General features: G+C 32.5%; 1 protein-coding gene across 2 annotated transcripts in view; it reads right to left on the reverse strand.

The window, feature by feature from the left end:
• Fstl5 (follistatin like 5) overlaps positions 1-26,298 on the reverse strand; it is a 776,424-nt gene that overhangs the window by 34,229 nt on the left and 715,897 nt on the right. For both annotated transcript variants that reach the window (XM_047567007.1, XM_047567006.1), the window contains exons 14-15: positions 17,230-17,337; positions 13,291-13,415 (exon numbers count right to left, since the gene is read on the reverse strand). In XM_047567007.1, coding sequence (XP_047422963.1) covers positions 13,291-13,415; positions 17,230-17,337 — 233 coding nt within the window. The remainder of the gene's footprint in view (positions 1-13,290; positions 13,416-17,229; positions 17,338-26,298) is intronic.

A 26,298-nucleotide genomic window follows, 5' to 3' on the forward strand; every position in this document is an offset into this window, starting at 1 on the left:
ATTGCCATCTTCTGAAGGCAAGATGGAAAAGAGGTTTGGAAAGAACCTCTTCCAAAAGTCTTACTGCAACCTGAGGCCCCTGGGTAGATTATGTGCCTGCCCCTGAACTAATTACTTATTGTGGTCAGAGGCAATTTAGGGACTTATTAGCCTATGCTTTTGCCAGGAGCTCTACCTAGTTCATTAGTAAGTGAAAACAAGCAAAAGACACAGACCTACAAAGAGGGAGGCTGAATCCTTACACACATTTGTAAAAATAAGTTCATTCCACGGTTTTATTTACTTGGAATCACTCTCTCTCATGAATTGAGATCTGTATCCTTAGAGTTCCAAAGTATGAATTGTTTTCAAAGAATCTTTTATTTTAAAATTTTTATGAAACTACAATGATATTGATATGGATTATAATAAAATAAGTATTCAAAAGTAACAAAATCTGTATTCATTTTCTTAGTGGAAACTGGAATGGAATCTGGCTCGTGAATAATAAGTGTTAAATGCAACCTTACTGAATTAATAAATTAAGTATGCTCACAATTGATAAGAGATTTGGATGCCCTCAACAAAAGTTAGGTTTCAAGAAGAATGCTATCATGATTGACTAGAAGAACAGGAAAAGTTTTAAGAATTGGAATACATTTGATTTAGGCCAGAAAGTTGATATACAATAAGAGGAAGTAAATGAGAATCAGGAAGAACATATTAGATAAAATGAGTAGTTAAGTGAGAAGAGGAAAATACAGGGGTTATCTTAGTCCCCTTGGTTGTACCACATGTGCAGATGACTATTTGAATATAAGACTGCCAAAGGAGGTGACTTCAGTGTAGTTAGCATTTAAATATGTAAGCAATAGGAAGTATTTATTTTCTTTCTGTCATGGAGTTGTACTATTATAGATGTAGCTAATGAAGAGAAACTTAGTGCTTCCATGTTTGGTGAATTGAAGTATGAAAAAATGAGAAGTATGGAAAAACAGGAAAGAGTTAATTATATTAACAACATGAGAGGTAAAAAAGTTCACCTTAGGGCTATGTCTGTGAGAATGTGGAGGACCATTATTAATAAACAGACTTTATGAAGTTAGACATAAGCAGTTTGCAAAAATTACTGCAGGGTCTTTAGGGACCACAGACACCACAGCATATTTTTTCTCTGTCCCTTCTGAAATTGTTTACCTGTGGAAGAGGAAAATTAAACTGATTTAAGAGACATTAAATACTTTGGTAGAGGACCCAAAGGAGCTAAAGAATCACTAGCCAACCTAAATCTGTCTGGTCTCAAATCCTTACTTCTGACTGCAACTCATACAATTTAGAAGTAATGCAAATACCAAAGAGACTTCAATTAGAAAAATCACAAGTTTTATCAAAGGTGGCTCCAAGAAGGGTCTTAAAGAATTCAGTAGTAGAGAATAAATAAACAATGCATTCTGCAGATAAAAATAGGCAGGAAAATATGGTGTAGCAGAGTTTTGAGGAACTGTTTTGTTGTAGCAGACATACATGGAAGGGAGAGGAGGGAGTGTTGTAAAAGTTTCCTTTAGATAATTTGTAGAGTGCGTCAGTCACTGACTGGATTTTGCTCTGGAAGTTGAGAAAGAACATGAATACTATAATGTGTTAAGTGTTGAGAACAAATTTAGACAGAATTGAGTTTATAGCTGGTCTGGTTCAGCACTCACTAAGTGATTCACCATATGTAGAAGAAGGATAAAAATTTATGTAGCTGCTAGTTTTAAATGAGGTAGAGCTTGAAAATTGCTTAGCTCAGTGTCTAAAATAGTGTTCAAAATATGTTAATTACTATTAACTCATGTAATAACTATAATGATAAGAACAAAAACTACAACTGAACAACACAACTTAGAAGGATGTGAAATACTTAAGCTCAGATAAGATTTTATAAACTCAGACTTTCACTTCTACATAAAAATTAGAAAATTATAGAGAAACACTTTGATGACTAAAGGTAAATAGGAAGAAAATTAGACATTACTGCCAAAACTCGACATTAGACAATAACAATAAACAGTTGTATACTGCCTGTATTTCCATTAAATTCCTCATATATCTCGTCTACTTTAATATTTTATTCATTTATTTCCTGCTAAAATTCATGACTTATTTTGGTACATAACTTCTGAAATCACTCTGAATTTTTCATAATAAAAAAGTGAATTTCTTTAAATTATTCACATTATATATTTAGAATAAGATTGGAACTCCATTATTTGTGTTTTGCTTGAAAAACAAATAAATTTGATATTTAAAAAATGATCATTTGAATCAGAAGAATACTTGTATATGTTTTACTTCTGTAAAGTCAAATGTTGTGCTAGCTCAAAATAGTTTTCAAAAAAAAAAAAAAAGTTTTCCAGCAATCTAAAATATTAAAAGATGACAACATAAATCAGTTTTCATATTAGATTAGTGGTAGAAGTAAGTATTAAGAGGATTATCAATATATTTTGATTTTGTTTTGGTAGGGTAACTAGCCCAAATCAGGAAATGAAAAATACAATAAATAGGTGAATGTATCTCTCTATTTCACAAGACTCCTTCTGATAACGATGATGTTCATTACAGGATATCACTTAAAAATTCACAAAACATAAAATAGTTAGTAAAATAACATACTTTTCAAAAGAACTATATGTTGCTAAATGTTTTTTTTTTTTTCCTATCTACTTATGTCTTTAAAAAAGTCATTACTGTTCAACAAAATGTCTTCAACTTAGGTACAACTATTTCCTGGTGTGAATAATGATTTGGATGGAGGTAGATATTTGGTGTATTGCCAGACAAAGGCTATATTCAAGAAATGAGAAATATAAAGATACAAAAATCTACGATCTACTGAAAGTATTTCTTAACATTATCTTCCCATATGATCTATTTTAAAATTATTCTCAAATATCAATTACATTGTTTAATCAAGTTTTTCAATAAAAAATTCTTCAGAAATTCAAATCATTTTGTATACTTGATGTCACTACATACAACTGTTTTTTTAAATGGAAAGTAGCAACATAGGTGTTAACTAACTTAAAATATAAACAATGTTTACCATCACTCAAAATTGGTGAATATTCTCAGATTTATACTCTTAGAAAAAATATAGATAGGTTATTTTAGGATTTTCTGGGTTTCAGTTAAATTAGTAACTACTTTCACAGCATACACCATAAAATATTAGTGCAATTTTATACCATTTTATTTTAAAACACTTTTCAATGTAGAAAAACACTCTATAAGTATTTTGTCACACTCCCCAAAACCACCACCAAAACTAGGGTTAGATAAGAAAGGAAAAATTTTCATACTACAGAAAAAAAAAAAATCAACTTCAGTCAAAATAAATAAAGAGGAGTCTTTAAGTAAAACTCACCCAATTAAGTAGTTTTAAGAGGTGTTTTACAACTTTCATTTTTATTTCTTCGGAAGCTGTGTGCTTCTATTCATTTTGTGTATATATTGTGCTGACATACCCGCCAAAAGATTATTCTTTGACAGCTTAATGTTGTTTAACGTTCTTAATACATTCATATGGTTATGTTGAGTATGTTTATTCACGACAGATGACATGTTAGATTTAATAGACAATTTCTCCATATGAATTACTTATCCTAATAAGTTGATTTTAAAGGCTCCCTGACATACTTTTCATGTATTTAATTATTTTAATTAAATCTTAAGAACTCCAAATCTGACATTTTACTGCTGAATTGTTTTTTCAAAAAGGGAAACAAGAAATAAAACACTATAACACAACAAGTAAATGTTAACAAGTGAATATACTTGAATGAAATGACATTTAGGGATAAAAAGGCATGTATTTGTTTAAATATTCTTGATTGACTCAAAATAATCTATAATTTTTTTTCTACATGATAACTATAGAGAGGTTACATCCACAGATTTACAATTAAATTAAAATAATGCAAAATGTTAACTAAATTGGATTCACAATGAATAGTTAAAAGTTTCAAATCACTGGATCTCAATCCCACTATTTTGCCTATCCAAAGACACCCCATACACAACCACCATCATGCTAATTTTATATTTAATTAAATCTTGCATTTACAGTCAAATATAATTAAATATATATAAACATTTAGCCATATCCACAGAAAATTTCCAAAATGTTTTATTGATTATTATCATTAATTTATAATTGTGTTCTGAAAGAGAAATTTTATCTAATTCTATTACTCTGCTGAGCTATAGTAGGAATCTTTAATTCAAGAGAGAATTTGCCTTATTTTATATATGTTTTATATGTATTATATAGATATGTGTGTGTGTGTGTGTGTGTGTGTGTGTATATATATTTGTTATACATGTATTTAAAGTTAATCTTTTTCCATATCTTGGGGATGGAATGTGGGGCCTCATACATTCTAGGAAAGTGCTCTATTACTGAGCTACCCACTCAGCCCTTAGAGATTTAACACTTAAATGAAAATTGCTTCAAGAAAAAAATTCATTAATCTAAATCATCAGATGCTATAGTGAAGTTCATCATGTATCTTTTTTCATAAAAAGAAACATAATATATTCACTTAATGATATAAAGAATTATAACTTCCGTATGATCTTTTTCTTTACCCAGATTTTATGAGAACTTATTAAAACTCATGCTTGATTAATAATATTATAGCTACTCTAATAAGCACATGTATGAAATAGGCCTTGAACTGTGCAAGTTAAATTCATATAAGATATTGTTTAAGTTTTCACAATGAGTTCTGCTCTTCTCTTTATGGTACACAAATTACAAAAAATCTAAATTTATGATATATAGGTGGTCCCTAACTCCTGATGGTTAAACTTACAATTTTTCAACTTTCATATGCTGCAAAAGCAACATGTATACAAATTTTGAATAACCTTCAAATTTTGAATTTTGATCTTTTTCTAGGTTAGTTGCAGGTGCTATTATGTGTTCTCATGATGCTGGACATCCCCCCAGTGAGCCTCAGCTGCAAACAGTTAGCCATGTTTACAAGGGTAAAACTACCTATATAATATAGTGCCCTGTGTTGCTAAACTATGATATTCCATAGGTTTGGTGTATTAAACACAATTTTGATTTATGATATTTTCAACTTGCCAAAGGTCTATTGGGATATAACCCAGGCGTAAGTTGAAGAGCAACTGTATTCCTTTGTTTATCATAAATTATATCTGAGGGTATTTGCACTGCTTAGTAAACAGAGCCAAATGATCTCTGCAACCCAATAATTTACTTGTAAAATAAGTTTGATTTACCATTTTCGGCAACACCAAAATCATATTGTGAGGAAAGGAAAAATACTTAGAAATTTATTATTTACTTACGCTACAGCTGTCTCCTAAGAAGAACTAGGTCCTGTCAAACACAAGGTCCTATGTTTAACTGAACACTTTGATGACTTAGCATAAGGACCTCTGAGAGAAGAAGCAAAAGTGATTTTACTTTGCATAATAAAACTCAAGAGTCAGATCTTCAATGTGAAGTGTTTCTAAATTACATGTTATTAGTGCTCCATTGATTCCTTCAGTAAAAAGTTTTATTGAAAGAGTCCATTTAAAAGCTATATTAAATCCTAGATCTTAGAGTCAACTAATAATACCTGTATAAAATGCTTCATTTTTAAATATTTAAATCTCAGTATTTGAATAATAGCATGCTCTTTAAATCCAATCTTGTTCCATGTACAACAAAAATATTCCACAGCAAATGTAGCTACTAATCTGACTGACTAAACATTCTGTAGAAAGTGTTGCTGGTCTATTTGGTTTATCCTCTTTGGGCATTGTACTTTTTTTTTGACAAGGCTTGGATAAAGCAGACCCATGTTAATACAGAGCAGAGACTAACAAGGCAAGTCGATGGTGCTTTTTAATTCAAGAAGTAATGAAGATAACAAACAACATGTTACAAAATTTCTTTGCAAGCACTTGATGTTTTTCTGTTTCTAGTCATTTTACTCTCAATGTGTGGGCTGCATTAATATGCTAAAGAAGGTTGAAAACACTGCTTAAAATAACAGCAAATCCAGTAACCATAATGGAGAAGAGGAAGAATGGCACCATAGATCAAAGCTTGAAGGGTATAGTGTGTTTACTTCTTTAGAAATAAGATGAAAAAAGTTAACATATGTTTAGGTAGTCAGAGCTTTGCACGCATGTAAGAATATTGAAATGTTTGCTAGCAGTGATTTGCAGTTGTATGTGCACACAGACATAAAAATGTATGTGTACTTTTTGTTTAATAAACAATTCATGAACATCTTCTCTTTTCCAGCCACTGCACAGGGTTCTGGGGATGTAAAGATCCCCTGAGATTACAGAGCACGTCAATACAAAGTTTACTTTTGTCTAGAGTAGACAAGAGAATGAAGAAGAACTTAAAATTGTTATATAGACAGATTCTCGTTCCTGGGATATTTAGACTCTTTTTGTTGGTTACTTAATTCCTCTTTGTGAGATGACTTAGCATACAAGGATGAATGTAGTTTAAGGGGGAAAAAAAGCACTTCACTGCATTGTCGTTTCTGTGAAATTTTTATCTTAAAGAATTTTTTTTTTTTTTTTTTTTTTTTTTTTTTTTTTTTTTTTTTTTTTTTTTTTTTTTGCGGTACTGGGGATCGAACTCAGGGCCTTGTGCTTGCGAGGCAAGCACTCTACCAGCTGAGCTATCTCCCCAGCCCTTAAAGAATTTTTTAAACTAATTTTGATGTTTCTCATCCTGGGATTATACTTTTCTTAAAATACCATTGAACAACTGATATTTTCAATTTCTAATGTGCTAAAATTTCAATGTAAACAGACACTTTTAGTGCTAAAATTGTATTTCCATCCACCTGGCCTATCCATGAATCAAGTCACAAGAGTAGAGTTGTCTTGATATATGGCTAGCGATATATATAATTTTTGCTTTAACAGATTTGATAAAATATGAGGGAGAATGATATACTTTGCTTCAACTTCCACTTTCACAGAGTGTTTATTTTTCCCTTGAAGGAGCTTTAAGGAAACATATATCAAACTCAGTCCCTTCTTAATCATTTCCTTGCTGTAATTTATAACAGAAAAAAAGTGCTGTGGACCACTCTCTGGACTGCTCGAGGTGTGTCCGCTGCTTCCTATCTGGGTTTACTGCATCACTTGAAATGCAGAAAGAGACATTGGCTGTATGATGAATCTGGAACTAGATAAGTGTGCACTGTCTTCCTGCCCTGTTTGGTGGCAAGGACTTTTATACTCAGTACTCCTCTGACTTTTAAGGATCCTAAAGGATCTTTGTCCTTTACAGCCCACCAAATGGAAGGGTAACCTGATCTCATGTGTTTGTCCAGACCAACATTATCTTGGGGTACGTAGAAGGAAAAGAAGTAATGTAACAAGATAATACTTTGTTGAGTATTTCTCTGCTTATTTTGCTTAACAGGTCAAGTCCAGAGGAGAATAAAAGAGTAGGAACTAGCATTTTCAGGATTTTAAATTAATGTGTATTGCTTGGGAGATCTCCTTCTCACTGGGGGTTTACAGATTTACTTTATTCATTCCATTGTTTGTTATGTAATCACTGATCCAAACAAGCTTACATACACATATGCACAGACACACATGCAGTCTCCCAAGTACAAACAGTAATTTATAAACAAATTAATGTCTACATTCTAATTGTTCCATTTCCTTCTCAAGAAATAGAAGCACATTGGGCCAGAGAAATAGCTCAGCTGGTAGAGTGCTTGCCTCGCAAGCACAAGGTCCTGAGTTTGATTTCCGGTACCGCAAAAAAAAAAAAAAAAAAAAAAAAAAAAAAAAAAGAAATAGAAGCACATTAAAGTCCTATTTCCATAGAAATATAACCCAGAGACATGGATATGTAATTGGAAATTCCAGGAAACTTGCTATGATTTCAAAGGTAGGCAAAACTTTCAAAGCATCTCAAATAGCAACACCCTAGTTATTATCTTTCCTGACTACTTATAGAACTAGTCCTGAGATTAGACACCCAACTCAAAAATCCTCCCCTCCTTGTATTTACTGTCAGTTTCTTCTGTGCCAATTGACATTGACATATTTCAGTCAGATGGAATTAAATTTGTTTCTACTCAAACACTAATCTGGAGGGATAAGAGAAGAAAAGGAAAAAGCATGATTTACAAGTAATTCCAAACGCAGGCTATAAATATCTTTGTTTTTTCACCCAGTGGTACTTGTTTTAAATTGTATTAACACTATTATTTTAGTCAATATAAATTACAAAGAATTTCCACTGATAACACCATGCAGCCCAAGTGATAGTGAGGTGAAAATATCTTGCTGTTACCTTCTTTTCAACACACTTCGTATTCATAAAAATCAAAAGCTCTAAGAAAACCTTCTGCTAATTCTTGCACTTGCAGATCACTCTTTCTGGCCTTCCTAGTATCCTGCACTAAACTTTATCATATTTCCCTGTTCTGCTTCACCTTGGTCTCCATGTTGATCTTTCATCCCCCCACAACCAAAAATATATCATTCTCAGGAAGAATTATTGAAGATTTTTTTTTGAGGAAAGCTTTAAGAAACAATGTCATCCCTCATCCCCTGCTATGTGCTGTCTCCTTAGCTTCCTTTATTTTGTCAGTTTTCCTCACCCCTTGAATTCCTGAGTAGACCTTAAAAGAAAATATGATAACATGACATTATTTGCAGACCTATTGTTTTTCATTTCTTTTATGCAAATTCTACAAGCACCTGCACAGCAAGCTGTAATGTTTACTCTTACTACAATGAGAAATTGACATTTAAATTTTTCTCTCTTTAGAGTGGTTCCAAAAATAAAACAATCAATTATGTAAATGCCTATGCTTTATGAGATTTAGTTGCTTTGAAATTTAACACAGCATTATAAGAACTGTTTCTGAAAACTAATGAACTTATTTTTTAATTACTTCAAATTTTTTTTACTAATTTCAAAAGATTGATAACAAGAGTTACTAAAGCTTCCATTCATTTGCCATATCATTTGAGAATTACCATACTATTCAAATATATCTATCTATGCGTAATGATAATTTCAATTAATTTGACAACAGGGTTGTAAAATAATTTACTTCTTGGGATACAAGTAATGAATAGAATAATGAAGCATTTTTCTTATTTGTAGAATACCTTTGATTAAAAAAGATAATGAATCTTCAATGTTTGTTACATTAAGTAAACATAACTGATTCTTATAAGGATTGCATACCTCTTCATTTTTAAATTCCTCTTTTAAATTTACATTCTGTTTTTCATAAAACAATTTATTTTCCTCATTTCAGTGCAAAATATACTCCATTTGTATTATATAACCTCTTCAATTTTAGAACTGTAATTCATAATTTGCTAATTTCTTATCAAAGTTGGAGGTTTATAAAGGAAATTTTCTACTAACTGCAATTCTATAAATGAGTAGCTAATGATGAAATGTGGAATGAATTACTAATGTTAAAAATACATTATTTATGCCAGGTGAGGTGGCACACACCTGTAATCCCAGGGAATCAGGAGGTCGAGGCAGGAGGAGTGATGGTTGAAAGCCAGCAAAACAACAGAGAGAGGACTAAGCAACTCAGTGAGACCCTGACTCTAAATAAAATATAAAATAAGGCTGGGGATGTGACTCAGTGATCAAGTACTCTTGAGTTCAATCCCTGGTACCCCTCCAAAAAATACATTATTTATTAAATATTCAATGGAACTACTTTGATATGAATTAACAGACCATAAGCTTAAATTTTTATTTTTACTTAAAACCAAACAGGAATAAAATTATAGACTGATTTAAATAATAGTTTTTGATAGATATCTATTATTAACCTACCTATTTTTTTTTTTTTTTTTTGAGGGGGGTACCAGGGATTTAACTCAGGGGCACTTACCCACTGAACCACATCCCCAGCCCTTTTTCTTATTTTATTTATAGAAAGGGTCTCACAGCTGCTTAGCACCTCGCTAAATTACTGAGACTGGCTTTGAACTTGTGATCCTCCTGCCTCAGACTTCTGAGCCACTGGGATTATAGACCTGGGCTACCACACCTGGTTTAACGTATTTTTAACTTACTTAAATTTCCCTTCAGTACTTAGGGAGTAAATTAAGCAACTCACACTCTGGTATGGTGAAATTATGTTCTATACAGTTTTATTGACCTTCTAAAAATGAATTAGTCAATATTAAATCAGTCCATTTCAGAAGTTCAGAAAGACAGAGGTATAATAAATTTTCTCATCCTCAAGGAAGTTTCTCATTTAATTTAATTTTCTTCAGGAAAGAAAAGTTCAGGGACTGAAGTTTGACCCAGTGTCTAGAGCACAATACTTTAAGGAATATTTTGATTAAGGTCAAATATTGTATGGCATTTCTGTACTTGATTATTCCAATCCTGGGGTTCACATAATCTTATTTCTTTGGCAAAGAGAGAAAAGGTCATTCTTTCAGTTTACTAAGACCAAAATGGAGTATATTTACTAATAAACTCTTACTCTGTAGTATAAAACATGAGAGACTACATGGCTTAGACTGAATCACTCAGGGAACAGGACCCAGTTCAGTGGAGAAGTTGAATGAATGGATGGTACCATGCCCCCATTGTCAGATATTACGAACATGAAAATTAGTTTCCTGAAATTCAAATCCATAAAGCAATTTTAAAAGAACCTGAGTTGGGATTTAATTTTTTTTTTTTTAATTTTGAAGTATTGAAAATTTTAAATATTCTCAAATGGTAAACTTTTCAAATTTTGTGAAACTGATTAGCTTTTTTTTAAAATACAGAATACATGAACAAATCAGTATCACTTTTCTTTTTTCTTTTTTTAAATATTTTTTAGTTGTCAATGGATCTTTTTATTTTATTTATTTATATGTGGTGCTGAGGATCAAACCCAGGACCTCACACATGCCAGGTTCTACAACTGAGCCACAACTCCTGTCCATGATTAGCTTTTATAAACTTTCCATCAAAATTTAATATAAACCTATAAAATTTTTTGGCATTTTATTGCATATATTTAAGGTGTATGATATGTTTTATATATTTATGTAAATATCAAGAAAGTCTACATGCATATATATGCACATATATATGTGTTCACATTTTGTAAGACACACACACATACACACTTATGGAAGTCATTACTATAATCAAGCATGCTTACCACTCACAGACAATGTAGTCTTTACTACTGTCAAGGAAATTATCATATCCATTTTTGTATTTTTAAAAATTCTTCAGTCCTGATCTATCTTACAAACTAGACTAAAGAAACCTAAGGATTATAGACCCAGAAGAAAATAATAATAAAATAAAAAGAACTGGATGAACAAAAAATAAGAAAAAAAACCCATAAAATTAGGACTTTTAGCAAAATTGTAACTAATTACAAAGAAGCCACCGTACCTGTATATATTATGAATAGGCTACACAATAATTATTATGGAACAAGTAAATATTCCAACATTATTTCATTCCAATCTTCAGAAGTAAAGGAAATAAAATAACTGAGGTCACCACAGCCAATAACAAATGGTGCTGGTAGGGCATTCAGGTTTAGATTCATCTGACAGGAGATCTAAATTTTTATTACTACTGTTTAGCAGTTCTACACGAGTCATGTATTCTAGAGATAGCACCTGCTGCATGGCCAGTAATGTGTTAGACACTGGAAATCCAGTACATTAGAAGTAGCTATAGTTCTTCCCTAAACCAGATTATAGAAAACAAAGTGGCAATTTTTTCCTTCTTTATTTCCATTCCTGAGAAGTATCAATTAAATACCTATCACTTGTTAGGCACTAAGGATATAAAGTCCTAACATTTGTCCAGGATCTTTTCAGACGTTGAAGATACATATTATTTGAAATGAGGATTCTACAACTTGTCAGAAAAGCACATTCATGTGATGCAAGTTCAGAGGAAGGAATCTAACATTAATTGAACACATTATTGTGTGCTAGATCCTCTGCTTGCTAAGGAAATATCTACCAAAAACAGCAGTCAGAAAGTAGTGCCAAGTTCTGAAAAACACAGTTCATAAATTCAATCTCAGCAACATGAATTTACACACATGCTAAATTTGATTAGAAATATATTATACAAAATCAGGAGGAGAAAAGAAAGTATCTATTTCTTTGGTTTTCCTGATGTAGACTGTATAATGTTGAAAATACTCTACATGTAACAGTAATAAAAATAATTTGGAAATGCATGCTAGTTTGTACTCTTACCATTCACTGTAGTAATAGGGATAATTACTTTGAGCAGCAATAGGGAATTTGATGATTATCCTTGTTAACTAAAATTAGATTCTTTGTACAAGTAGGATTGATATAATTTCATTTTTTATCCTCATTAAATTAAATACTTATAAAAAAGGTAACACACACATATTTCAATGCTCATTCCTGAAAGGAATAAAGATATTTAAAAATCCTCAAGCATAACGTTAAATCTTTTTATAGTATATATAAATAATTAAAATTGTGTCTTTTATTTGTTCATATTATTTGGATGTTTTTCTAATTAATATTAGGTCCAACTCCAGCTATATTGTATCATGTAGAGTCTAAAGAAATACAAGGATCTGACAATGTGCCAACTAAATAAATGAACACAGAATCACACTTGTACCTAATGAATGCATGCAAAGAGTATACCCTCACTCTCCCTCTTCGAACATTTGAATACTACTGTGAAGACTTGGGGTGATATCATTAGAGGTTAATATTATTTTTTTCTCTTCTTGTCAATATGTGGAAAGATAGAAAGCACTGATATGTCTTATCAAAGAGCAGTCCATAAACTTTTCATATCAACTTACTGTACTTTTTATATATTAATTGAAGATTATTCTAAAAATACATTGAATATTTTCTATGACTGTAACTGTTTCATAATACCAAGTTCAAATCAATTTGATTTAACTCTTCATTTAAGAAGTGATTGTATCACTTAAAGTATTTATCTTTTTTCAGGAAATGCCAGTATTTTGTAAGAGCCTAAGAATTCTAAGGGCAATATGGAAAATATTAGCTTTTTAATTGATAAGAATAACAAAATACAACTACATTTATAAATTCATTTCTTAGGCATGAAAAGGAACACAGGACATGAAATTCAATGTTGGTAAATAGAATTTCATCAAGCTGATATAACAAACTCAAAGCATGTCCAGTTGTGCATAATTTATAATTAATTTGTAAAATAATTTCTTGTGACTTAAAATTGGAAATCTTAAAATGTTGATCACTTAACTTAGCACTTACCTCATATGGGTGATAATGAGTGTTGTGGTGGGAATGAAAAAATCATCCACTCTGTCAAACTGTTTTCCCACTGGCTGGGTGTGGATGGTGTGGTGAGGCACATTCCCACTGGCCAGGGTTATTACCTAAACAGATTACACCATGTTTAGACCTGGGAAATACATTTTCTTAATACTATGAGGTTTAATGATGTATGCAGATTAAATACATTTTTCTGATATTTGTTTGCATAGAATCTTTAATGCTCTCCTCAAAATTAGCATATTGTTAAGGCAAATTGAAATTGATTGTTTTTCTAATTTTCAATATGGAAATTTTGTTCTTATAAAGAAGTGGGGGAAAAAAGGTGCAGATATTTGTCTTGAGCAATTTCTGCTTAAATACAAAATACAGTCATGTAATATATAACGCCATTTCAATCAACGACAGGCTGCAAATACAAGGACAGTCCCTTAAGATTAAATTGCATAATAACATTGTAGCCATTTTAGTTTCTGTAAGTATATTCTATAATGTGTGAATGAAGAAGAAATCAACCTAACTATGTAGTTCTCAAAACGTATGACCATCGTTAAGAGATATATGATTGTATATATACACATAAGCAATTTCTACTTCATAAAAATGTTAACTTTGCTACTATAAGAAAAATGAAAGCAAGCATACAAGTACTATAAATCAGATATTAGGACAAATTCCTTTCCATAGGAACAAAACTGTCAATAAAAGCATGAAAACTCCAAAATCATATGAAACATTTTAACTTTCAAAAATCATAAAACAATCTTTTCTAACTTTCTTTCCTATAAATGAAAAATAATCAATTAAACTCTTAATCAAAGAATCTTCTTTCATCACTCTTAAACTTATAGAGTCCATTAAAGAAAGGATCACTATATTTAAACTGTTGACTTAGAAATTAAAAATTTTGCTTCACACATATTGTTTTCACAAGGACTTTGGCAGGATATCTACTGTTTTCACTGAGTATTCCAAGCTGAGAGAAACTGCCTACCTTCAGTATTTTCATTCACAGTACCTCTGATCACATAGTCCTACCCAACCAAAATTATCCACCATAATTGAGATAATACTTTTGTACCTTCCTGAGTTAGTAGGTACCATTAAAAGATAAGCTGTATTAGGGTAAAACAAGGTCTCTCCTAGTCCTAGCATCAATCTCCTTTCTTAGTCCATTAACAATATCACAAAAGAACACTAGAGTCAAAATGAGGGGATACCCATGTTTTTGATTTCGTGAATTCAATTTCTCCATAGGACTACTTGTTTCCCCTTTCAAATATATTCTATTTCCTCTGTGAATGTTTTCTGATAATGCTGTTGGAAGACAATTATTCATGTATATTTTGACATTTCTGCAGAGTCAGTTTTTTCTGAACAAAGGAACTGGCAAATTTGGCTAAAGGATAATCGTATAACACAAATGCTTGGGAGGTTAGTGGTGGCAAATTGCTCCTGAAAGATTAGAGATTTATCTCATTTAAGCCAATTACTGACATTCTAGGGTACTGAATAACCCATCCCAGGAGAAGATTTATATGCATTCCAGAGTAATGATCTTTATCCTATGTCAGCAGCCCCAGCAAAACTCAGAGATATAATTCTAGGGTCCTTCTCTTGTGATACAACTATACTGCATGTACAGGGTAACATCCTTCTCTCAACACATTGCTAATGTTGACATAGCTGGGAAATAAACACTAACACACTACTTGAAATAAAACTATTTCTCTGTTTCAGAGAATATGTTCTGTGTGTTCATCTTACCTACTTTTTATCTATCCATCTATGAAACTTTACATAAATAACTCTTCCTATATGTACTATTTTAATGGTACTTCTCAATTTCTACATTTTATTTTGTATTTATAGGTGGAAACTTTTACTCTCACTCAGTTACTATTTCAAAAATTCACAATAGTCTATTAGCAGAAAAAGGTTTTATTAGGCATTCAGAGAAAAATACAGAACACAATTTCAGATGGCTGGATAAATGTGTAGGAAGTTACTTAGAACCTCTGTAGAGCCTATTTTTCCCTTTTGAGTGTGTACAATATTAAAGAAGTTTACTTAAGCAATTGTGTGTAATTACTGTAGCAGTTGAGAAGTTGTTAATCTATCCAAGTAGCTTTCATCAAAGGAGAGAAGGAAGGTTTGATTCTTAAAAATATAGTATATTGAAAATATATGTAGTTTTATTTTTTAAAAGAGAAAAAACTTTTAAATTTTTGTTTTTAAAATCATTTTTAAACTTTATAACAAACATAATAGAATTATAATAGTTTTAAAGCAATTTAAAGAATTAAAATATGTTAAAATCATGCACATTATCCTCATTTATTTATTTTGTCAAGGTTATAAACTTAAATATAAAAACTAAAATAACTATATCCTATTTATCCTATTGATAGGTCATTTTAGCAATCATCCATAGGAATATTATGGTTTGCCTTTCATGATATTGTGTTACTCAATCGCCTCAAATCTGGGTGGGCAATATGATTTGCTTCAATTAATAGGATGTGGCAGAAGTGATTTCATATGAACTCTGGAGAACTGAACCTTAACTAAACCTGCACCTTCTGCTCTTATCACCTGCAACCATTGTGCTTGTCTAAAGAATAAGAAATCGCATACAGGAGACACAGGTGCCCAAATGAGCACCACCACCTTGTGATAAGCATGGGGTGATCCCATTTTGGACCCTCAGTTGACTGGAGCCACACTAATGCTCCTAGATCATATCAGCAGAACTTCCCAATTGGCCATGTCACAAAATTGTGAGGGATGTCACTCTTTAAGACATCAAGTTTCAGTATGGTTTGATTTGTACAACAGATAACTAAAATACTGTATTTCAGATGTTTCAAATGTCATATATTTCTAGTGAATATAAAATAAGCCATCATTATGATTGCTAAGTAAAATATTTCATTTCAAGAGACCTGTCATTTGTGAGTTAAATACTGTAACACTGACAATAACTCAGATACAAAAATATTGTTAGTGACAACATACTGGAAATAAAACTATTGCACTCAATATAAGTCATTGAAAAATGACTGAAGGTTAATGATTTAGGGTCTTGTAAGGAGAGGCATATTCAAGGTAAAAGTATAATCACAAAGTAACTTAAGAAACAGTATAAAGCATGTTTCCAAGGATAAACATTTCTTCCAATTCCCTCTCTGCTTCCTCTTAAACTTGTAAGTCCAAAAATCTAAAGATTGTACTAAAGGGTCAAGATCAATGCATATTTTTTTCTATATCTGTGAAGTGCTCACATAAATAACTTCAAAGCAGAAGCAAATCTCACCACTGTAGCACAGCATATTCTCCAATTAAAAATTACACTGTGCTCATATAATAAAATATCATAATTTTGGAGAAAATGGTGATCGGCTCTGAGGCTCTTGCCCTGTAATCCTCTTGGTCACTATCTCTCATGTACCACTAAAATTGTTAAAAGGTTATGCTACAGGTTAAATGTATCCTCTGAAAATTCATATTCATGTGTTGGAGACTTGGTGGACCCTAATGCAGCAGTGTTGAGAGGTGGAAACTTTGGGAGGTGATGGGTCTTATCCAGTCATAGATTAATGGTTTAATTGGTTATTGAGGGAGTGACTTTATTTATAAACAAGTTCTCTCTGATGTGTATGCTTTATCTCTTCATATGATACTTTCTGCCATAAACCTGCCACCATGTCCTTGGACTTTCCAGCTTCAAAAACCATGAGCCAAAATAAACTGCTATGGTTTGTAAATTACCTAGTCTTTGGAATTCTGTTACCGCAACAAAAAGGAGACTGAATTATTAGGTTGGAAGACTATTATTGCCAAATGGTCATTAATATCCAAAGAAGTATCTAAAAGTTTAAAATCATTGTTTTCTCAAATATACAGGCATGTACTTACCTGTAGTGTTGGTGAAGTCTTCTCCATTGTGCCCCAGCTTAGGACCCAAACCTGATCGTGTGATTTGTCATAGTGTAGTTTAACTGGGACAGGATCTGTGCTCACTGCCTGTAATAAAGAAGAGTTAGTAAAAGAACAACTTTTCAGACTATATTATTAGTTTAGAATTAGGTCATATATAATGAATGATTCTAAGAATTTAGATGTCAGATTAAAAATGTAGTTTGACAGTAGTCTAATATTCTAACCCTCCTTTGATTAATTCGGAAATATACTTTACTCAAACACATTTTTGTTCATTATTTGCACAGTTTTATGTAGTCTTATGCCATTCATTACCTATGTAAATTGTGATTCCAAAAGAAGCCATTTAGAAATGCAAGATAAAAAAAATTAATATGCTCATTTTGATCAAGTGTTGAATACAGGTTAAGAGCTATGTTTATAATATCAGAGTTTTTCCATTGTTATCCTTCATATGGGACTTGACCATATATAATATTAAAATGTCAAAAATCTGATATATGGTTGTAACTTTTATAACTGACTACCTAATTTAATTTTCTTAATGAGAAATTCAAAAGCACAGAAAGAAAAAGAAGCATTTTTTTAAACCACACTTGGTATGGTAAATGTGTTTTTTCTGTTAATACTTATATTAAGCATTTACTTAAAACACAATTCCCAGGAAACAAATTGCTGCCAGGAAAGTATTTTACTCACCTTAATTTCAAGTTATTTATTTTACAAGCTAATACATTTTAAAAATAGTTTCCTGTAGTTTTTTATTCTTATTTTTTCTAATTTTATAATATAAAATAAATTACATTCAATAAAACAAATTTTATCTAATAATGAAAGCATTTATTCTCAAAGTTCTGTTGAGTATCCCTAGAGAATTTTCCAAGTTCTCATTTACAATAAAATGCTCTTCTCAGTGAGTTAGAAACAGGTAAATTAAATTTGTGGTTGAACATATGGAAACTCATAATTTAATAGAAATATTGGAAATCAAGATTTACATCTCTTCTAAGATCTTATCATTTATTTTGCTTATTTAAAATTCTCAATATTGTGGATTATTGAAATAATGAATATTTGAAAAAAATATTTAAACATTTCTGTTTTGATATTCTTACACTTTTCCCCCTGGCTAACAAATCATGATAAGTTTGACGATTTATCATCAGGGCAGAAATGTTAGTGTTGGTGAGAACCAATTTACACCAAGGACTAATCCCATCATTCCCCTTTGACAGATAATAAGCTTTCCAGTCTCTCCAGAGCCTAGTAGTAGTTACAAGGCATATTAAAGTTTGTGCATTGTAAAGATTAATATGATACAAGATTTACGAGAGTGACATTGCAACATCAATCCAGATGGTCTTGGAAAGAGCCTTCCTTGCACCATGCTTTCCCTTTGTCTACTTTGAATGTTACTATCAAAGCCTATTAGGTCTTAAGTTCCACTGTCATCTTGAGGCTTTGAAAAAATAAGTTTAAGGAGGAGAAACCAACAGTTTGTGGATGCAGCAGAAGAAAAATAAAAGGAAACTGAATTCATGATATTAACCTTGAGACAAACCTAGGACAACTATCTGTAGAGTTGGTCATATATAAGTAATTAAATGTTTTATTGCTTAAGGAATAGTTTGCCTGGTATTTTGTTAATTGCATTTGAAAGAATGCCAGATGTTTCATTTAGATTTCTTCATGTACTAATCAATAATTTCAATGCATATATAGCAAAAGAGCTATCATCAATCATATACTAATGACAAAGCAGTAAGATTCCTTTGAATTTTCATATTATCTTCTTTATGTGTCAGACTTGATATAGATGTGATTATAAAAGGCTATTTTGTATGCATTTTGAAATAGAATGATCAGTAGGTCTTCAAAATATTAAAGATTTAATAGTTGAATGTAAACAAAAGCAAAAATAACAGAAATCTCATTGTTATTCACTTGTAAGAACAGAGTAATAAAATGAGCAAAGGTCTAGAAGTAATTTTAAGTATCAAGGAATTTTTTTAATGAAAATCTCTAGTTTGCCAACTGTACAAGATATTTTTCTTCTCACCAGGCACTTCATAAGTGTTATTTTATATGGGTATATCACAATACATAGATTATTAATCCTTATTAATGGGGTAAAGAAGTTGGAGCTCAGTTTTGTCAGTGGTCATCCAGCCAATGATCAGGACTGCTGGAATTTGATAGTCTGTGTTCCTCACCAATGAGAATCTCTCTATGCATGAAGGATCGACCCTCTTCATGTGGACTGATTAATTTCTGAAAAGTCTCAGATCCACTGACCTCCTGTACATGAAAACATTCTTTGGGGTTTTTCTCTTTTGGAGGATGAAAAGAAACTCATGGAAGTTCGGATATATAAAGTTTTCTCTCTAGAAGCATATAATCCTTATGGGAAATCAGTGAGAGGCAGTTTATGAGCTTATGTTCAGAAGTTGATGCAGATCTTAATTCCTTCTCTTAAAATAATAATACAATACCTTAGGAAGTTAATGAACTTTTTTTGGTTTGGTTTCCTCTACAATAAAATGGAAAATAATAATATCTACTTCAAAAGGTTGTTTTGAATTTCATGTGAGGTAGTAAATAGTACTTAATATTCAACAGGTGCATCCAGCTTTAGGCTGTGCTCGTTGAATTCTAAGCACTACTGGTAATACTACTTAAACTACTGATGTTACTGTTAGAAAAACTAGGGCTTAGCAGGGTGGCTCAGTGGTACAGCCCTTGCCTAACATACTCAAGGTCCTGGGTTCCATCCCAGCACTTCCCAATGCCCCCCTCCCCCGCAGTAAAAAATACCCCCAAGGGAACCAGTTATCTTTTTGACTATTAGCATTTTAATGCTTTAAGATTTAGAAATATCCTTATTTAGTAAATGAAAAATATGAAAACTAGGAGAGAAAGTATATAAACACAGTCTCTGCTTAAAGAGTTTACAGATGAAAGGCACTTAAAATAACTCCATGTGACTTATAAAATAAAAGCAAGGAACAATTTCTATAAAAGCTCAGAAGTATAATGCAGGATGAAGGACAAGGACAGAGGTGATGCTTTGTGCTTGAATCTATGATTTTTTTTTTTTTTTTATGAATGGGAAGACAGAGACTGTTTTTTAAAGTTAATTTATGAGGATATTTTACAGGAGGTGTCAGAAGGCAGTCAATGATTAATTGCCTTCAGGTAAATTAAGAGATGTGTACTTGGAGGAGGAAAATATCAATCAAAATTTCAAAACAACTTCAGAATTTGAAAAATGTCTGATCAACAATCTACAAAAGTTTTAAATATTTTCTGTGTCAGCATTTCAGGAGTTTACCACTAAATTTAGTTATTTTGATGTTTGGTTATAAAAAATTTATCAGTACCAAAAAAGTGGGGAGAGATGCAGAACAAAGTAAAGATATGACATATTTTATTAGGAAAAATGCTAATTCTTAGGAAAAAGTGTGCTTACCAGTTTTTAAGCATGAAATAATACTTTTTTTTTTTAACAGAGGGATCATTTACATGGCTTTCAGCAACAGAATATATAACAATGATAAAAACGATGATAGAAATATTTCCATAGGACCACCTTAATGTTAATCTTTTCTTAACCTAATTTTCAGTCAAAATAGCAGATATTTTCCTACTTACAACATCAGCTTTTGGAAGTAATAAATCATGAATTGAATTTTACAAGGTATCTGCTATTATACTCTTGATAGAGGATAGACAGAAGTGAATGGTGGGAGCATGAGGTTGGGGAAATTGTTCCACTGCAATGACCCCCACAAACTGTCATTTTTGAGAAACAATTTACCTGCAGTCTTGCCTGGTTTAAGTGAACAGAATGCATTACATTCATCAACAAACTACCTGTTATCTGCAGGAGAAATGCAGGATCGAAATGAAATGCCAACAAGAACACGGGTTACTTCCATTCACCCGGACGCTCAGCTTTTTGCATGCAACACCGGACTTCAGATTGGTGAGTTCCCTTAGACAGGTCCCCACTCTAGGCCACTTAAACACCCCTCTGCTGATCTGAGAAGCGACCGTCACTGGGGCCCTCGAGGCGGCTGAGGCGTGGGGGTACCCCCAGCCACAACTTGTATAGCTACGGCTGGCCCCTATAGTTGGTCTTATCTGCCGGGTGGATACCTGATTTTATGGTGGAGATTCTCTCTAAGGGTTGAGGCTCATCTCGCACTCATGCTGGAACTAGCACTCTACTCAAAAACCCTGATATCAGGTCCTCAACTCTTCTCGGCTTTTGCCTGGCCCCACATTGCTGTTTGTGTGACGACATCATCTATGTGCTGCCTTCTCGACTCTAGTCGACTACTCTGGCCTCAGGACGCTCTGGCCACAGACTTGGCTGTATCAGTCTCCACCATGGGACCTGGTACCTCCAATCTGGCAGATTCAACCCTGGGAAACCTTCCCCTGACCTCCGGCATAAAGCCATCAATATTCCTTTGTGTAATGGCACACAGCTTCCATGAGCGAGGGGGCAGATGGAAAGGGATTCCTTATCTTCAAGTCTCTTCCTTCTTGCTTCTATGCTCTTCTGCAAACTCCAACGCCTCCTTCTTCTCCCCCTCTTAATCCCTCCTCCTCCTCCAACTTCCACTCAGCTGTTTCTGCTTCCATTTCCCGGCCCAGCCCACCTAGTCCTCCTGCCAGGAGGTCCCACATACGCTGGTGCGGAGGGAGTAACCAGCCCAACCATCTGTGGCATGTCCCAGTAAGGAGTATGATATAGCAGACCCATTCCCCACAAGTAGTGGGAGATAATGTTTCACAATTTTCTGCATCCAAACCTGATTACTAACCAGTAAAAAGGGTTAAAATGCCCTAGGCATCAAGTTTCTGCTAGAACCCATTAGCTCCTTTCAGATCCAGATCTCAGTCAAGGCTTACATTGAAATGTAAATGGAGGAAGCCAGAATGCTCAGTGAGAGACCAGTCTCAAACCCAAGGAAAAAAAAGTGTCCATTTTAAATTTCTCCTAGGCTGCAACTCAGAATACTTTTTCTCTCCTTTTCACCTCTTCTCTCTTTCTCATTTTCTCATGCTATAATTAATGGCCATTATCATTTTTCTTCTAGGACTTTTGTTTTTCTTAAATGCTATATTTTTGAGCTCACAATTTTGATCCTACATACCTAGGTTAATGATTTTTTATCAATTCTTTGTATCCAACTCTAGAGTTATTTTTGAACATCTGTTACATTGCAATGGAGATAAACATTACAAAGTCTTTACTTTTGTGTTAAATATAAGTGCGCATAAAAATTTAAATTTAAAAAATGGATCCAAATACTTTTAATTCACGTGATTCAAAAGGTTCAATTTAAATTGGGTAAAATAATAGAAGCAAAATGTCTTTGAAATTAACTCACAAGTCTCTAGGTGGTCAAACTCATTAAATGTTGATGTTTACAAACTGTCAAACATCAATTTTTCTAGGACTTTTCTTCCACAGGAAAGAGACTGTTGGTACACTGATATCTTGGTTTTTTTTTATTACTCAAATGTGTTAGTTAGAGACATCTGATAAATTTATAAAGTTATTCCATGGAGAACATACTTAAAAACATTATTCTTTGTATATTAAATGTGTTCATATCAAACTGCTATTCTCCAAATTAAACTTGTCTGTAATGGTAAACCTATCATTTAATGTTCTATTATAGGACCTGTCATCAATAGGGTATATGTAAAATTTGTTAAATGTATTTCTAAAAAAAAAAGAAAGAAAAGAACACAGGTTACCCTGAAGTTGGGGACTCTTGTGACCCTTACATTTACCAAATCCTGGAACTCAGGGAGATAAGAAAAATTCCCTAAAACCATGATATCTGTAAGAACAGGATTCCAATTAGAACCTATGAGCATGGGCCAAAGTGATCTAGAGTTGTCATGGCAGTGGGGACTCAAAGTGTGATGTCATCTTTTTGTCAGTCAAAAATCAAGAGATGAATTGTACAGGACTCTCTGAAAACATCCCTGGGACCCAATAAAACTAAAGGGCAGGAGAGATATACTGTTCCTCTCCTCTCTGAAAGGACCCATTATTTCCTTTGAGATTGTTTTCCTTCCCCCTTTCATGTCTCTTTTAATAAATCCATGCCTATTACTCTGAGTGACATGTTTGAAATATTTCTTACTTGATCTCAAGAAGTGGGGTGAAAGGGGTACCTTCACACTGTCTCAGTTCCCTGGAAGGACTAAGCTTTGTCGAACTTAAAATTTAAAGGGTCAGTACATTCAGAACATTTGTTTTCTGTGAAGTAGACAAGTAGTATTTTTGAGACAAGTAGTATTTTTGACACTTTAAGTAGTAGTATATTTGCTAAAAGAAAACCTGCAAGCCTCTGCATCAAATTTTAATCTAAATATTTTTCCACATTATGTGGAAAGAATTTCAAAGAGTCTTCTTTTTTTTTTTTTACTTCTCTCTTTTTTGACCACAACTCACACCCAAAAATAATAGGGTTATATCTACCTACTTTTTTCATGAGCAGAGTAGTTATCTTTAATCACATTACCAGGTTTCCACTTCAAACTATATACTCCCTAGTCTTTCTCAACAAAATTGTCAGTGTTTGCTATTAATCATGACACAAATTATGGCACTCATCAACTGAAAACACTACAGAGTACCTTCATTTCCCTCAGAGTATAAGTCATAGGTCCTTATAATGAGGATCTGGCCTTGAAGTGACAGTCCCTTGTCTGTCTTCCCCAATCTCTTTGCCTATTATTTTTCCCACTTTATAACATTGATGTTCTAGAACATCTTTCCATTCACCCAGCCTGAACAGAACACGTGCTTTTGTCTATTGGAAGCATTTCCCCGGCCAGTTCTTCTCCTGATATCTTTTTTTTTTTTTTTTTTTTTTTTTTTTGCGGTGCTGGGGAATCGAACCCAGGGCCTGTGCTTGTAAGGCAAGCACTCAATCAACTGAGCTATCTTCCCAGCCCGTCTCCTGATATCTTGATGCCTGCTTCTTCCAGATCTTTGCTCAGAACTCAAGGTCATTCTGCCCACACAATTCACTGATGTTAATTCAGTGATGTTGTAGCCAGGCTTACCTCTGTGTACTTTCCTGCATCTCAGTCTCAGTCCCTCTTGGCCTTGCTCTCCCAGTTTATTTTTTCCAATTGTACCGACTGCCTAACATATTGTATAATTTATTTTACTATATGTATTTTTTGTCTATCTCCATCCAATAGATTCCAGGTTTAAAATGGCAGAGTTTTTATATTTGATTAGGTCAATAATAATTTATAGTCAGTTGTAATAATTTATAATTAATCCTTTAATCTACTTAACTTGGAAAAGTAAATTACAAAATTGTATAGGACACCAAAACATTTCACTTATTAAGATCACTATAATTATTTTATATAACAAAACATTTATACTGTATACCAGACTTTTTCTAGTGTTTACAGGTACACATTTTAAAAATTTAATCACCATAACAGTCTTTTATGGGGGTACATACTATTACCCCCTTTGTACAGATAAAAGTGAACAAAAGACTGAGGACACCATTCCTGATCCCTATATATTGCAAAATTCACATTTTCCCTTTGAGGTGCTTGTGTCCATAGTATATTATACAACTGTTGAGGTTAACACATATCAATGACTAGAAGTCTTTATGTTTCTGAATTGAACATAAAATTTTGGGAAAGGACTCCCAAAATGTGTTGGCTATAAAGGAGAAGGGAAACTGACCACTTCCCTTATCTCCAATGTTTAGGTGGGATCAAAACCTGACAACCTTGGTTGTGGTCATATACTCAGAAAATATTTGAAGAAACCCATATGCACAATTGGCATGCAATCTCTCCTGTGTATGTTTTCCCCTGTTTGTAGGCAAAGGCTGGCTCTCCATTTTGTCCAGTCTTCCATCACTGGGCAGGACATAAGTAAAAAAAAGAACCTAAACTCTCTTCTTCTAGTCCTCCAAGTTCTTTCTTTGGGATCAGAAAGTGGCACATTGTAGGCTTTGCAGCCCTGGGGTAAAACAATGACCACTCAACAATGAATTCAGCCCCAATATTGATTGATCTATATATTGAAGGTTTCTAAAATGAAATTATTCTTCACATTTTAAGATAATAAGAAATATAAACAAAAGCTATCCCTCACTTATGTGGCACTTGCTCTGCTTTAGAGAACATTGGCTTGCATAATATTTTTGTTTCTGCATTCAACATTCATTTAATTAAAAAAAATGATACTAGTTACAAAACAGTATTCAGCAATATGTTCTTGGAAAATATAAATGAACTATATGCATATCTTTACCTTAAAATAAACTAGATTGAATTATCATTTGTGGTTTAGTATACTTCACATTTGTTTATAAATATTATTTTGTTAGAAAAATTATTTGCACACTCTGTCTTAAGAAGACTATGAAAATAAACTTACTTATAGCTGGTGATTTGCACCCCCATTACAATAGAAATGAAGGGATCGGTTTTGAACTATTGAATGAATCTCTCAGATTTAAATAAAATATTCAGATACTACTATATGTTGTAAATTTCCCCTATCATAAAAACATAAAAATAGTTTGTGTGAAAACTACTCCTTTACTTGATTTGATGATATTCAGATCATCAGGCTCCCATTCATCATCTCTTGTTCTATTGAATTAATAAATATTTTCTGAAATATCTTTTAAATAGCAATATTTTGTTATTATAATTGAGACTATTGATCTATACATTCAGGTTCTAGAATCCAAATTTTTTAATTTCCCATGCAAACCTATTTTGAGAATGTTATATTACCATAATGAAACAACCTCTTATTCTTTTTCCTTTTTGGTAAAAATGGGTTGAAGCAAACTACAAAGTGTAATGATAAAAAGTAAGGTTTTTACTTGTTTGTTAAAATAATAATAATTTTTAAAGCATTGTATAAGGACACAATATACAGGTACTAGGAGATCTTACTTATTGGTTGATATTTATTTATATCTCTCCTGATCTGTAAATATTAATTTTGTTTATAATTCC

Source organism: Sciurus carolinensis, chromosome 10 (assembly GCF_902686445.1).
Source record: "Sciurus carolinensis chromosome 10, mSciCar1.2, whole genome shotgun sequence".
Classification (NCBI taxonomy): domain Eukaryota; kingdom Metazoa; phylum Chordata; class Mammalia; order Rodentia; family Sciuridae; genus Sciurus; species Sciurus carolinensis.